General features: G+C 32.8%; 1 protein-coding gene across 1 annotated transcript in view; it reads right to left on the bottom strand.

The window, feature by feature from the left end:
• ADAMTS6 (ADAM metallopeptidase with thrombospondin type 1 motif 6) overlaps positions 1-15,995 on the bottom strand; it is a 271,483-nt gene that overhangs the window by 154,294 nt on the left and 101,194 nt on the right. Inside the window, exons 7-8 of the mRNA XM_063087265.1 lie at positions 13,150-13,193; positions 8,525-8,630 (exon numbers count right to left, since the gene is read on the bottom strand). Of these exons, the coding sequence (XP_062943335.1) occupies positions 8,525-8,630; positions 13,150-13,193 (150 nt within the window). The remainder of the gene's footprint in view (positions 1-8,524; positions 8,631-13,149; positions 13,194-15,995) is intronic.

Here is a 15,995-nt window from a genome sequence, read left to right on the forward strand (position 1 = left end):
CCAGGACCAGATGGATTCACAGCAGAATTTTACCAAACATTCAAACAGGAATTGACACCAATTCTTTACAAACTAGTCCAAAAGATTGAAATGGACGCAAATCTCCCAAACTCATTCTACGAAGCAAACATCATCCTGATACCAAAACCAGGTAAAGCTATAACCAAAAAAGAAAACTACAGGCCGATATCCTTGATGAATATAGATGCAAAAATCCTCACTAAAATACTAGCAAACAGAATACAGCAACACATACGTAAAATTATTCATCACGATCAAGTGGGATTCATCCCAGGGATGCAAGGTTGGTTCAACATACGCAAATCAATAAATGTGACACACCATATTAATAAACTCAAACACAAGGACCATATGATCATCTCTATAGATGCTGAAAAAGCATTTGATAAAGTTCAGCACTCATTCATGACAAAGACCCTCTATAAGTTAGGTATAGAGGGAAAGTATCTCAACATAATTAAAGCCATATATGCCAAACCCACTGCCAATATCATCCTGAATGGGGAAAAGCTGAAAGCTTTTCCTTTAAGAACAGGAACTAGACAAGGATGCCCACTCTCACCACTCCTATTCAACATAGTGTTGGAAGTACTAGCCAGAGCAATCAGAGAAGAGAAGGAAATAAAGGGCATCCAGATTGGAAAAGATGAAGTCAAACTGTCCCTGTTTGCAGATGACATGATCCTATATATCGAACAGCCTAAAACCTCTACAAAAATACTCTTGGAATTGATAAATGATTTCAGCACAGTAGCAGGATACAAAATCAACACAAAAAAATCAGTAGCATTTCTTTTCTCCAATAGTGAACATGCAGAACGAGAAATCAAGAAAGCCTGCCCATTTACAATAGCCACCAAAAAAATAAAATACTTAGGAATTGAGTTAACCAAGGAGGTGAAAAATCTCTATAATGAGAACTACAAACCACTGCTGAGAGAAATTAGAGAGGATACAAGAAGATGGAAAGATATCCTGTGCTCTTGGATTGGAAGAATCAACATAGTGAAAATGTCCATACTACCCAAAGTGATATACAAATTCAATGCAATCCCCATCAAAATTCCAAAGACATTTTTCTCAGAAATGGAAAAAACTATCCAGTCATTTATATGGAACAATAAAAGACCACGCATAGCCAAAGCAATGCTCAGAAAAAAAAATAAAGCTGGAGGCATAACACTACCTGACTTTAAGCTATACTACAAAGCTATAATAACCAAAACAGTATGGTACTGGCATAAAAACAGACACACTGAACAATCGAATAGAATAGAGAATCCAGAAATCAACCCACACACTTACTGCCAGCTGATCTTTGACAAAGGCACCAAGCCTATTCACTGGCGAAGGGACTGCCTCTTCAGCAAATGGTGCTGGGATAACTGGATATCCATATGCAGGAGAATGAAACTAGATCCATACCTCTCACCGTATACTAAAATCAACTCAAAATGGATTAAGGATTTAAATATACACCCTGAAACAATAAAACTTCTTAAAGAAAACATAGGAGAAACACTTCAGGAAATAGGACTGGACACAGACTTCATGAATACGACCCCAAAAGCACGGGCAACCAAAGGAAAAATAAACAAATGGGATTATATCAAACTAAAAAGCTTCTGCACAGCAAAAGAAACAATTAACAGAGTTAAAAGACAACCAACAGAGTGGGAGAAAATATTTGCAAAATATACATCTGACAAAGGATTAATATCCAGAATATATAAGGAACTCAAACAACTTTACAAGAAGAAAACAAGCAACCCAATTAAAAAATGGGCAAAAGAACTAAGCAGGCATTTCTCTAAGGAAGATATACAAATGGCCAACAGACATATGAAAAAATGCTCAACATCACTCAGCATCCGGGAAATGCAAATCAAAACCACATTGAGATACCATCTAACCCCAGTTAGGATGGCTAAAATCCAAAAGACTCTGAACGATAAATGCTGGCGAGGCTGCGGAGAAAAGGGAACTCTCATACATTGTTGGTGGGACTGCAAAATGGTGCAGCCTCTATGGAAAATGGTATGGATGTTCCTCAAACAATTGCAGATAGATCTACCATACGACCCAGCTATCCCACTGTTGGGAATATACCCAGAGGTATGGAAATCATCAAGTCGAAGGTATACCTGTTCCCCAATGTTCATCGCAGCACTCTTTACAATAGCCAAGAGTTGGAACCAGCCCAAATGTCCATCATCAGATGAGTGGATACGGAAAATGTGGTACATCTACAAAATGGAATACTACTCAGCTATAAAAACGAATGAAATACTGCCATTTGCAACAACATGGATGGACCTTGAGAGAATTATATTAAGTGAAACAAGTCAGGCACAGAAAGAGAAATACTACATGTTCTCACTTATTGGTGGGAGCTAAAAATTAATATATAAATTCACACACACACACACACACACACAAAAAAAAAAAACCGGGGGGTAGGGGGGAAGAAGATATAACTACCACAATTACTTGAAGTTGATACGAGAAGCAAACAGAAAGGACATTGTTGGGGGCGGGGAGGGAGAAGGGAGGGAGGTTTTGGTGATGGGGAGCAATAATCCGCCACAATGTATATCGACAAAATAAAATTTTTTTAAAAAATGTAAAACAAAAAAATAAATAAATAAATAAAATGCATATCATGAATTAAAAAAAAAAAAGCATTCAATTAATTGAAAGAGAAAAATGAAACTAAAACAGATGGGAAAAGTTAGAAAAGAAACAGCAATACTATCAACCCAAACCAAGTTATATTATTAATCACATTACATGTAAGTGGAAGAAATAATACAATTAAAAGATGGAAGTTGTCAGACTGGATTTAAGAAAAGCAAAACCCAACTATAAGCTGCCTAAAACAAACCCACTTTAAATATAAAGGCCTAAATAAGTCAATAAATTTGACAATTCAACTGAAAAAGAGTCATACTTTGAAAGACATAATTGCTGAAAAAAAGACTCAGATTTAGAAAATGTTACCCCATATCTAATAAAGAAGTTAAAATTTTAACTAAAAGTCTTCCCTCAAAGAAAACTCCAGGCTCAGATGGTTTTACTGGTGAATTCTATCAAACATTTAAAGAAGAAATAACATCAACCTTATATATGTACAAACTCTTCCAAAAAACAGAACACTTCCTAACTAATTTTATAAGACTAATTTTATTCTGACATCAAAAATAGACAAAGGCATTATTAAAAAACGACAAACTAACCAATGTTTTTAATAAATTATGCTGAAATAGCTGGATATCCACGTAGAAAAACCTCAACCTGTACCTCACACCAAACATAAAAATTAACTCAAAATGAATTACAGATCTAAAGATAAAAGCTAAAAGTATAAAACTTCTGGAGGAAAATATGAGATTATCTTCACAATCTTGAAGAAGGCAAAGATTTCTTAGAACACAAAAAACACAAACCATAAAAGAAAAATTTTAAATTAGACTTCATCAAAATTTTAAAATTATGCTTTTCATAAGACATTAAATAAAATGAATAATAAGCAACAGATGAAGAGGAAATAGTCATATTATATATGTATGATGAAAACTTTTACCCAGAATACAACTCAAGAAGAAAACAATTCAATTGTTAAAAATGGGAAAAGCATTTAAACAGACACTTCAAAGAAGATTTATGAATGACAAATAAGCACATGTTCACCATCATTAACATCATTATCAGAAACTAGATGGAACAACAAATTAAAATGATACAATATACCACTAAAATGCACACTAATACCTAAAATCACAAAGACTTATAACAAATGTTGGTGAGGACCTGAAGTAGCCAGAACTGTCATAGATTGCTGGTGGAAATTTCAAATGGTATAGCCACTTCAAAAAGTTGTTTGTCTATTATAAAAGTAGACTCTTACCCTACTACCAGCAGTATCACCCAAGAGAAATGACAGCATATGTCCATATTAATACTTGTACATAGATATTCATAGCAGTTCTATTAATAATAGCCCAAAACTAGAAACAACCCAAAATGTGATGTACAATATAGAATACTATTCAGAACAAAATGAACCGCTGATACACACAACATGGATAAATATCAAAGACATAATGAGAGGAAAAGAAGCTAGACACAAGAGTGTCCACTGTATAAGTCCACTTAAATGTAACTAAAGAAAAGACAAGACTCAGGGGAAGGGGGAAGAGGGTGAACTGTAAAGGGGAAAAGGGGACTTTTTCAGGTAATGGAAATATTGATATCTTGATTGTGGTGGTGGTAACATTGTTATATACTGTGAAAACTCACCCAACTGCAGGCAAACTAAGTGCATTTTATTGTATGTAAATTATACCTAAATAACGTTTTAAAACATACTCATGGGAAAGCAAACTTTTCCAGAAAATAGAATACTTCCTAACTCATTTTATAAGATTAACATTATTCTGATACCAAAACTAGACAAAGGCATTAAAGGCCCAAATAGCTTAGTCTATGTTTATTATTATGCTTCTATTATGAAAGACTCTGATTAAGCATTTAAAGACACTTAAGTATTTGTAGTAAAAGAAGGGAAGTTTGGATAAATGAAAACAGTAATAAGAGATTCCTAACACAGGCAAACTAATTTACAATTTTCCTGCAGCCTTGCCACATTTCTCCTTTTTTAAAAAACTCATCTCCCAACCAATGTTCTATAGAAAGTATACCCCAATTATACCCCTATTGTTAAGATGAACTACTATTTCCAAAAGCAAGACCAATATATCCCTACAGCTTTTAATACAACTTTTAATAGTTTAAACTTACCTCAAAATCAGAGTTAAAGTTCATTCAATTGCTATTAATTAATAAATGAGTTGTGTGTGAAGGTATACCTGTTCCCCAATGTTTATCGCAGCACTCTTTACAATAGCCAAGAGTTGGAACCAGCCCAAATGCCCATCATCAGATGAGTGGATACGGAAAATGTGGTACATCTACACAATGGAATACTATTCAGCTATAAAAACGAATGAAATACTGCCATTTGCAACAACATGGATGGACCTTGAGAGAATTATATTAAGTGAAACAAGTCAGGCACAGAAAGAGAAATACCACATGTTCTCACTTATTGGTGGGAGCTAAAAATTAATATATAAATTCACACACACACACACACACACACACACACACACACACACAAACCGGGGGGGAGGGGAAGAAGATATAACAACCACAATTATTTGAAGTTGATACGACAAGCAAACAGAAAGGACATTGTTGGGGGGGAGAGGGGGGAGGGAGAAGGGAGGGAGGTTTTGGTGATGGGGAGCAATAATCAGCCACAATGTATATCGACAAAATAAAACTTAAAAAAATAATAATAATAAAAAAATAAATGAGTTGTCACACCTAAAAGATTTATGATCTTAGGACCTATTCCCTTTCGTGAAAAAAAATCAGACATATACAATAGTAGAAAGAGTAGCATAATAAACTGCCATGTATACAGCATCAAGATTATAAAATTCAAGATGTTGCCATTCTTGCTTTCTCTTTCCTTTTTTTCCTTTCTTTTACAAGTAACTCTTAAATATCCTATCACTTAGCCCAAAATAGTTCAGTCCAACATAGTTCAGTATGCAATCCCCCAAAATGAATATTTTTAAAACCTCTTTTTAAAATTTTTTTTCTTTTTTTCTTTTCTTTTTTTTTTTTTTTTTTTTACAGATTAGATACATTAGATAGCTTTCTCAATATACTAGATGTCTGGTTGAATTCTTGCCACCTTCTTTGAAATAATTTTTTGAACTTTTAAAACCCACAGCCACTACACAAATAATTTTTAAAATCTTTCAAAGAACATTCTTTCCTATAAGATTTCATTAAGTACCTTTGGCTTATAGCCTACATTAAATTTAGACATGTCATTTAAATATAATATAAACCTCAACTTTTCATTTGACAAGGAAACTAATTTCTTGTTTTCACAAAAGGATCGAGATAAATAAGTCACTAAGGCCTAGCCAAATAAAAAGTTATCCCACTATTTTAAATGAATATTAGATCCCTACACAAACATACAATGGATTCAAAACCATATTCTACACAATGTAAAGAAAGGTAGAAAATATTCACACAGTCTAGTGATTCAGTAGGGGCTCTTCTCAGTAATTCATGGTCAATTATTCTTAACTGTAAGGAATCTGCAGATATCATCACGTCTCTTATCATCCATTCTACTAAACAGTAAAAGTCACAAAAAATTCAGTATACTTGATCTGAAAACTATACTTGATGTCTTTACTATGGCTACAGCTTTGTTTCAAGAAGAATAGAGATCACTGTATTTTAATAACATGAGTTGTGCCAAGTTGACCTACTGTTACTGAAAGATAAATCCTACAATCTTAAAGGCAAGTAAAGGGACCTTCATCCATGAAACAAATTTTCCCTCACTGACCAAATAATAACTTGATATATTGAAAAAGATAGTATGTTAAATACATCTTACCTAGCTGTCTGGGGAAAGGAGGATAGGGTGATAGGAGCATAGTAATCAACTGGACATGGAAAAAAGTTGTTGTGTTTTGTTTTGTTTTGTTTTTTGTCTGTCTGTCAAATAACATTTTTGAATGGAAACATTCTTCTGGCTCTCAATCTAAAAAAATTTGTGGATTTTTTCCCCATTTTTAACATTCACACTTTCAAACAAGAATTAACTGTGAAATAAAGTTACTCCAAGGCACATAAAACTTGAGAGGTATATTCTACTTCTCTTTTACAATTCTTCTCCATAAGGGACAAAGTACTCATCTTAGGAAGAATTTAAAGGATTTACCCATAAGGCCAACAAAAAAAAAAAATCTAAGAAGCCTGAGAGGGAGCCCAGTTATATATAGCCTTAACAAAAGATATAACTAGAGAGAAACACCCACACCTCAGCTATTTAAGTATATACAAGAATGAGACTTAAAATCACATGCTGACATTGACTAACTTGTGACTACTTGTAAGATAATAGTGCTTTCTTATACCCATTATTCACCCCTTGTATGTTACTTGAAGTAACCTTTCAATTTAATCGAATCTAGCAAAACCTATTAAATTCAGTCTGGTTGCATAAGATTATGACAGTCATTAATGAGCTAGATTTTTAAGTGACTTAAAGATAAACTGCCTGGTTAAGAGAGATTTTTCCCTTTGTTCTCCTGCTGTTTATTGCAATGGAAACTAGAATACCAATATTAAGATTTCATTAAAAGTGTAATACTGACTTTTCCCATGTCTAAATCAAGTCAGGTTTAAAACTTGCTGATTACTTGAATTTGCACCTCAATTAATACCAATTTGATAAATTTTGATTGCAATTTTTAAAATAATGCAACAAACTGATCCAATCTTATGCTCTACTTCAAGAAAAAAGAAAGCTGAACTACAGATTTATCACAGGAATTACCTCTGAAGCAAATGTATAATAAACATTCATTTTTATTTGTTCTTTTTTTCCTATCCATTTTGTAACCAAAAAAGCAGATTGCTAAACTTAAATCATACAAATACTAGTTCTTGCAAATAAGCTGCTTATTTTAGATAAAAATGCTTGACTATTCTTTTAAAGTTTTCTCTCATTTTTCTTGGCCATTTGCTAAATGTTAATAGTTTTTACTTTAGAGGAAAAGGGCTTTTCCTCCTTAAAAGAAAAAGTCTGTGAGTAAATCAGAAGCTCTTTTGTTTGGTTTTTACCAATAAAGGAGCATCAGAATCTCATTAGAAATTGACAAAGGACAAGTCATCTTTCAGTCTTAGGAACACAAATATTTGAAATCAGGGAAAATATTGTCAAACCTTTCTCCACAGGAATAGGCTTTTACATTTATTATTGCCTATTGTTTGAAATAAAGGGTTTCATTACCATCAAAAGGTGGGGGGCACAGATTTATTTAAAACAAATATTAAAAACTTCAAGTCTCCCTAAAAAGTGAGTTTGATATGTCAATACACTTGTAACAGTTTTTTTTTTTTTTTTTCAATGACATTCAAGTGCACCTGAAAATACAAGTTACATAGCAATGGTTGCACAAACTTTATGCCTGGAAAAGGTATGCTAAGAGATGTATGAGGAGTAAAAACCAAAAGTACATTTACAGTGTTGGTGTCAACAATTTTAAAATATGTATGCATTGTCACTGAGGAAAAGAAAAATCATTTATATAATTGGACTTTAGGAGAAACCTGGCATTGAGGAGACTGAGCTAATACTAAAGCATTTCAAATGGATATAACAAAACTTAAGTGTGCTGTATTCACGGTTGAGGATACTAGTCATAGAATCACAAAGATTATTTAACAAGTCTCCAGTTTTTAAGATGATTTATCCCAATACCCTAAATGATAACATTCTCTACTGAAATCAGACAAAAAGGCAATAAAATACAGTTGAGCACAGGCTTTCCACACAGTAGTTACAAGTTGCTCAAAAGAGTGGAGTTCTAAAATTTATTTTGATTTTCTTAAACTCACTCACTTGTGACCAATCTCATGTGCAATGGTAAAAGCTGAACCCAGGCCAATGTCTTCATTAATGCTGCAGCTCCTTTCAGGCTCACACATTCCAGCCACAGAGGCCAAGCCTGAATAAACAGAGAGAGACACAAAGGGTCAAGCCAAGGTGTTTCAGTCTTAAAAAGCCCATACTTATAAATGCCTGGACTCTTTTTAATAACCTCCATGCACAGAAGGAGCAGTTGGCAAAAGGTTAACTTTCTAGTCATTTGCAAAATCACTGGGGGGAATTTCACTTTGCCGGCTAGACATTAATATTTTTTGAACTGCAGTCAGTGCTGGAAAATGTCTAGACTAGGGGTTAGATTTATAAATTTTACTTCTGGTAACTTGGGACCACCTAGTAACTTGAGCCAGAAAAGGGAATTCAAGAAAGCATTTCTATTTTAACATTCTTCAGGCTGTAGAAAGCAAAATATATCCACATTATTTTGCTAAAGAGATCTGTTTAAGTTTAGTGGGTTCATAAAAATATACAAGCAACTTTTTAGTTACCAAAAAAGGGGAATCCCAAATGGCTTTTTAAAATGACATTTTTATAAAAACAAAATGAATGATTCAAAGGAGAAAAGGGAGAACTGTTAAAGATGAGAGGTTTTTGTACTTTTTTAATGTTCTGAAATTAGTTCTGATAGTGATGCAACAATTTCTGTTAGTACTGTAATGGGATGAAAGTAATTCACACAATCAGTGTAGTTTTTTTCTCTTCTATCCACCTTCAATGCATTATGGTTTTCCTAATAAAACAAAAACAATGGTGTTAATTCGTTGATTCTAGTGAAATGTTATGTTACTCAAGGTATTCTCCCATTGGGAATTTTAGTATGTAAAAGCTTTAATACTTCCAAATGAATATGATGCACTGTGAATTAGTACAGAACTTTAAAATAGTGCTTAGAAAAACATAATTTTTGTGCAAAAGAAAAAATGTCATGTTATAAGGAAGCAGATGCCAAATCATATTTAATACACATAGAGACAAAAAGTTATTTAGAAGAAGTTGAAGAAAAAGCAGGAAAAATATCTTATATGTTAGTAGTCTACTATTGTTACCCAAATATTAATAATTACCTTCCTACCAAAAGTAATTTCAATTCAATTTAATGAATATTTATTGAGTACAATAAGCAATGTGCTGTGCTGGGTACAATTTCCCAGTTGGAACAGTAAATGCTATTCAATCCATATTTTTACTGACAAAAAAAGCTCTAGAAATTGTGCTTCTCTGTGTTTTCTAATATAAACGTCAACATAATAACTACACTGGAACACAGTTGGAGTTAATGCTGGATTTGCTAATATAATAGATTGTTTGCTTTTCCTAGTGTTTTATGTGGGAGGGGCAGGGGTTAGAAAGGGAGTTGATCCCTGCCTCATAGAATTTTTATAAATTCTAGTGATACTCTTGTGTTGCCTTCCATTCACTTAGAGGTCTTGGAACCTGAGAAAGAGGACATTGAAAACAGGGACCAGTTGGTCCAAGATGACTTAATTTTTTTTTGATTAATCAAAATAATGAGTATCACCTTCAATCTCCACAGAGAGAGAGAGACAGAAAGAGAAAAATAAACACACACACACACACACACACACACACACACACACACACACGCACAGTGAGAATACAAAATAATTTTGCAGTATATTATCTGGCCTTAAGCTGTTGGGTTCAACGTGGCTCATCATATAGGAAGAACAAACCATTCTGAACACTTTTTATTTTAATCTTTATGGAATATGTTTTTTAAAAAAACAGAAGTATAAGGAACAATTATTGTTAAATTAACATTTCTTATATTTCCCAAAATATAGTATTCTATGGCTTAGCTTTTGGGTTTTTTTGTTCTTGTATTGTTTTTTGGTATGTGTCATGTGACTGTATTTTCAATTGAGAATTCTTAATGACTCCCAAGCACAGATCTACTTCTAATATCTGATAAAAATTGTTAGCTCTGCTGAAAGAATAACTAAAGAAAGAATAATTTGGGGAAATAACTACTACTTTTTGAAATATAGAGGTAAATCTTTACTAAAATGAAAGAGTATTTTAAATGCTAATGTATTTTCACAACTCCCCACCATTTTTTCTGTCACTATAAAATTGAAGCTGTCAAAGTTCTTATGTGTGATTGTGTTAATAGGGGTATGATTACTATTTAGGTCATTTAGATTTCCTCAGTTTGATGGCCACAGTCTGCACCCTTACACCCACATACCCATGTTACAACTGGTCATCAGAGTTACTAAGCAAGAGAATATGCTTAATCAGTATAAAAATCAGTATAAAAATCAACATGAAAGTTACAAGAATGACAACTCAAAAAGTGATAACCTGATCAATTCTGTACTGATTATTTTCTACAGATGAAGGTCAACAAGTGTGTGTGTGTGTGTATGTGTGTGTGTGTGTGTGTGTGTGTATGCAGTTTATTCAGTTTTCACTGTAAGAAATAGCACCAAAAAAAGTAATGGTTTTTAATTTGAAAAATAATTTATATTGAGCTTGAAAATGCATTGACATGTACCTAACTATTAATGTACTGATTCTAGAAATTCATAAACTATCAAAGTTGGAACACATTATTTTGATAGCAATAAAAGTACGATAAAAAATACCTCAAATCTTTGGCAATAATGACAACAAAAGTTCTAAACAATGGTATTACTAATGTCACAATAAAGAGCATATCTCAATGTAATTAAATCTACCCTGAAAAAGAAGAATAGAACATATACACAGATACGAATAAAACATATATATATATATACACATATACACATACACACAGACTTCAAAAAGTTCATGCAAAGGTTCATACTACCTTTTAATGCCATTTGTTCATGAACTTTTTGAAGTACCTTTGTGTGTACATACGTACATATATATGCAAAGAGAGAGAGATACATATATAACACACATATATACATATTTCCTCAAATATATATACTAGAAAAATACAAGTTCTAGCATATATGTGCACCTGTTTTGAGGCTCAGTGTCTACTGCATCTACAATGGTTTAAGCACTTGGTAAATACAGAATTTGAAGAGTAAATAGAGGGGGTAAGTTAAACAGTATAGACAATTTCTACACTAAATAATACCTGTTCATTTTTTATAATACGTATTTACTAAACATTTTTATATTTTCTTTCTTAAATCATTTTAGCAATATTCTGTAGCATATGGACAGATATTACCCCTACTTCATAGATAAGAAAACTGAGGAACAAAGAACTTAAACTGTAAAAGGTAATGCACTAAACTGTCAAAGCCAGTTGTTAGTTTCCAGTTCAGGGTTTCGTCCATTGGATTTATGTTGGTTTTGTAAACCTAAAACACTACAAAGTAAATCTTTTTGATGTGAGCTATCTCAGCAAAAGAGCTCTTTCTGTGCTATGCTTTTTAACTAGCAAACTTCTCCAATGTTAATACTTGGCAATGGCTAATTGGGATTTCTCCTTTAGCCATAAACCCTGAGGGAAATGGGGAAGGTGAAGCCTGGAAAGCAGGTAAAAGTCATCAAGAGGAATTTTTATCTCTGAAGAGATGTTTCACTGAACTCCCCAAGAAGTTGGGTAAAACTTTTTCTCTTTGATATACTTTAATTTGATCTTTCCAAAATGCTTATGAGGTGCATAGGAATTGATTTCATAACTATTCCTTTGACAAGAAAATTGAGACTTGTCATAGAGAAAGTAGACAATTCACTCAATTGCTTAACTTCTGAGTTTGTAAAAATTCTCTAAGACACTAAAAAGTTTATCATAAAAAAAAAAAGCTCCCATTCCTTAAAATAACTCTAGCTGCTTAGTAATTTAGTCTGCTGGAAAGCTACCATTTCCCCCCATTTGTATTTGCAGTTAACTTTCAACCAGTATGAAATTATGTTCTGTAACAAAATGTGATTTTTTAAAATTCTAGAATACTACAGAAATTCTTTTTTTTTTTTTTTTAAGTCATATTTAGGGAACAGCACAAAAAAGATAATCCTGTCCTCTTTCTCCACCTCTGGCTATATAATATTTCACAAAATTACCTTTTTTCATTTGGGTAGTAAAAATTTCCAATAATACCTTAATTTATAGGGACAGTCATTCTGCAAAATTGTACCAAAAGAAGTATTGTTCTTGATCCCTCTCTTTAAGTCCCCAGATTTTTTTTCCCTTTCCTTTTCTAGGCTGGGATTTCAAGATGCTGGTTGCTTTCATTTGCTCTCAAACTCCTCAATATTTTGAAAAAATACATTGCAGAGATGGATTATATGAAAATAATCCATCTCTGCAATGGTAACTTTGATTTATAATTATTATTTCATACTTTTGAATCATCTTCTAAGTTATTTTTAATCATCATTCTGGTTTTTTCCTAGTTGCCAGGAAAAAAAGCTGATGAAATTTACTTAATATTTATTATGAGAATAAACGTTTCCTAGTAAACAACATATCCACAAAGGTTAGGCTTAACAATTTTTAGGGGTAATTTCAGATGTATCAGAAAGGAAAATGACCAAGTTAATAATAAGGAATAAAGTCACTGATCCAAAAAGACAATCTGAACTATTCTCCCTTTATAAAAAAAACTTACCCAGTGTTCCACATGGCTTATTTTTATAAGTGCAGATATCATATCTGTGGAGGAGAAAAAAAAAAGAAATAATATTTTTAATCTGATAAAATTTGTAAAAATTTTTTATATTCATCACATTTCTTTCTTGGAGCTGTGTCTATCAGATGACAATCAATTTAATTATGAGCAGCCAGCTAGACTGTCAGCATTTTGAGTACTCCAGGGGACACTGCAGTCTGCACTACACTCATAGCCTCTGGCACAAACCAATAGGACAACTGCCAGTAAGAAAGAAAGGTTAAAGTGGGTTTTTGTAATCCTAAATTCTATTAAACCATCTACCATATTGTTTTGAAGCTAGAATAGCTTGTCTGCAGATTGCTACTGCTTCTACGGAAAAAAAAAAAAGTGGGTGGCTTTTTATTCCCAGTGTCTTTTGAACCTGCTGGAATATTTTCCTGTCATAGCCACAGACTGTATTTTATACTTCTGAGCTATAAGCACTATTTGGAGTTCCTTCAACTCTAACACAGATTCTTGTTTTTTCAAAAAATGTGTAATACAGCAATGGGAATAAAATTCACATAACATACGTTTCCTATTTGTATACCAGCAATTCAGCATGACTAAAATACAAATATTTCTAAGTGATTTTACAAAGAGCTAAATGAACCATTCAATAGAAGGCTTTCCTAATGTTGTTCAGACTTATTCTAATGCTATACCACATTATAACTCAATACAAAAGATTGAGTCCCTAAAGTAATTACATTTTTAAATATTTCACACTTAGAATGCTAAGTCAATATTGATATGAACATTTATTCTAAGAATTTTCATGATGATATTCTTGTAAAGTTATCTTTAAAATCAAATTATTTTGAGTTTCTAAAGTGAGAGTAAAAAATAAATTTAAAAGACTAAAACTTTTTATTTGCCTATTTTCTGTGCTAAAAATGAAAAGTTTTTCAGGTAAAAAATAAAGTTTCACAAACTACAGGGAAATCCAAGCTGTAAAAGTTCTTTGATTGTATATAAATAATGATTAGTCATTATTACTGGGGGAGGGAGTTAGGAATTCACCCTATTCTTATTCATCAACCAACAAACCAAAATGTATTTTCAAAAAGCAAATATTACAGCCAGCCATACCACTGTGTTGTTGAACTCATTAAAATCCCTGGAGATTCCTTCTGCCTATTTTAGACTTTCAAACTCTTCATCCTGAGAATTTCAAACTCTTCATCATCTGAGGAAAGGGACTGTCATTCCCTCCTGCATAACCTTCTCTTCTAACCATTTATATATTCATCCTATCTCTTTGTTCTTTTGCAATCGGTAAGCCACAGGATTGCAGCATCTGGAAGACACTCGAATGTAAGATATACAGAGGGTACTGGTGTACTCACCAAAGCACCAAAAAGTATATTCTGGGTGTCACAGTCAATTTATGTTGTGATCCTAGTGTGTTATGCCTATTACGTTACATAGACACAACCCATTACAGCAATGTTCCAGAAAATGTAAACAGACCTCTCACGGGTAATGCAGATACAGATGTTGAAATGGAATCAAGTCCCATATGTGCCCTTTCCTAAAACTGATCTGCCTGAGAATGTACCTGCAATCCACCAGTTTTCCTTTCTTCTTTCCTCTTTCACAATTGTCCTGTTTCTACTTTACAAAAAGAAAGCACACTCTCACCCACCCCAAATCTTGTCATGATGCATTGCCCCTGTGTGTAAAAGTCTCCAGAACATAAAGCAAAGGGATAATTCAAGAAAACATTGATCCAGAGGGGATAATCCATTAGGAGCAAATCAAGAAAAATTGAATAGGAAGACGTTTATTTTATCCTGGCAAGGCTATGTGCCTTTGTCTGACTGTTTAAAAATCAATCTATATATTTATCTCACAATTAGAATTCAGAAGTAGGATGGTTGTCATGGAGTGTATTAACATGTTCATTTAATCTAAAAAATGAACTCAGACTTGTTATTGACAGACAGTAGGTCTGACTTAACTAAGCAGTTTGGCAATGAGGACTGATTTAGACAATTAGATTATATGGTGAACATTTTCATGATTAAATGAGCTAAATATGCAGCTGCCATATTTTGACAAAATTCATTCAAAGCATACATACAATATATAATGTTAAATATGGTCTCTATAGCTACTTAAACATGATAAAAATATCAACTTTAAAATGTGCAAAGTGGTACATGATTTCTCAAAATTCATTTAGGAGGTAAATTAAGCAAAAAGATTGAAGACCACAGAGAAATACAACTCTTATTTCCAACTCATAGCAGTTCTTTCTCATCTTATTTTGTCTATATCTTTTATGGTACACTCATGACAAATAGTATTTCATTCTGTCACAGTTGCCCTAAATAACTGCATAAGGCTAAAACCACCAACCAATAATGCAAGCTAAAGCATCTTAGACTAAGAGAACTCTATTTGCATTTTCTTCAGTTTTCCCTAACACGTTTTCTCTAACATATCTGCAGAATTCTTTATAACATATTCTATAGGGAAAAGACGTGCCATTTCCTCGTGGCTTTTGCATTCTATTCACACTATATTCTTTATTCTATATTCATGGAGTGCAATTATGCATTATCTTTAATACCTAGTACAGAGGAGCAACATTTTTAGATTCATACTTTCATACATGGATTTGCTGAGCCTTTATCATATGCCCACATACAGTGCCATATACTAGGAATCTAAAGATGGATAATAAGTTAGCTGTGGTCTATTTGGGAAGAAACACAAGCAGACAAGTTACAAAATAATGTGTAAAGAAAATTAAATAAAATAAATGTAAAAATACTTGTTAGCTACTGGAGGATTAT

Source organism: Cynocephalus volans, chromosome 2, assembly GCF_027409185.1.
Source record: "Cynocephalus volans isolate mCynVol1 chromosome 2, mCynVol1.pri, whole genome shotgun sequence".
In the NCBI taxonomy this organism is placed as follows: Eukaryota; Metazoa; Chordata; class Mammalia; order Dermoptera; family Cynocephalidae; genus Cynocephalus; species Cynocephalus volans.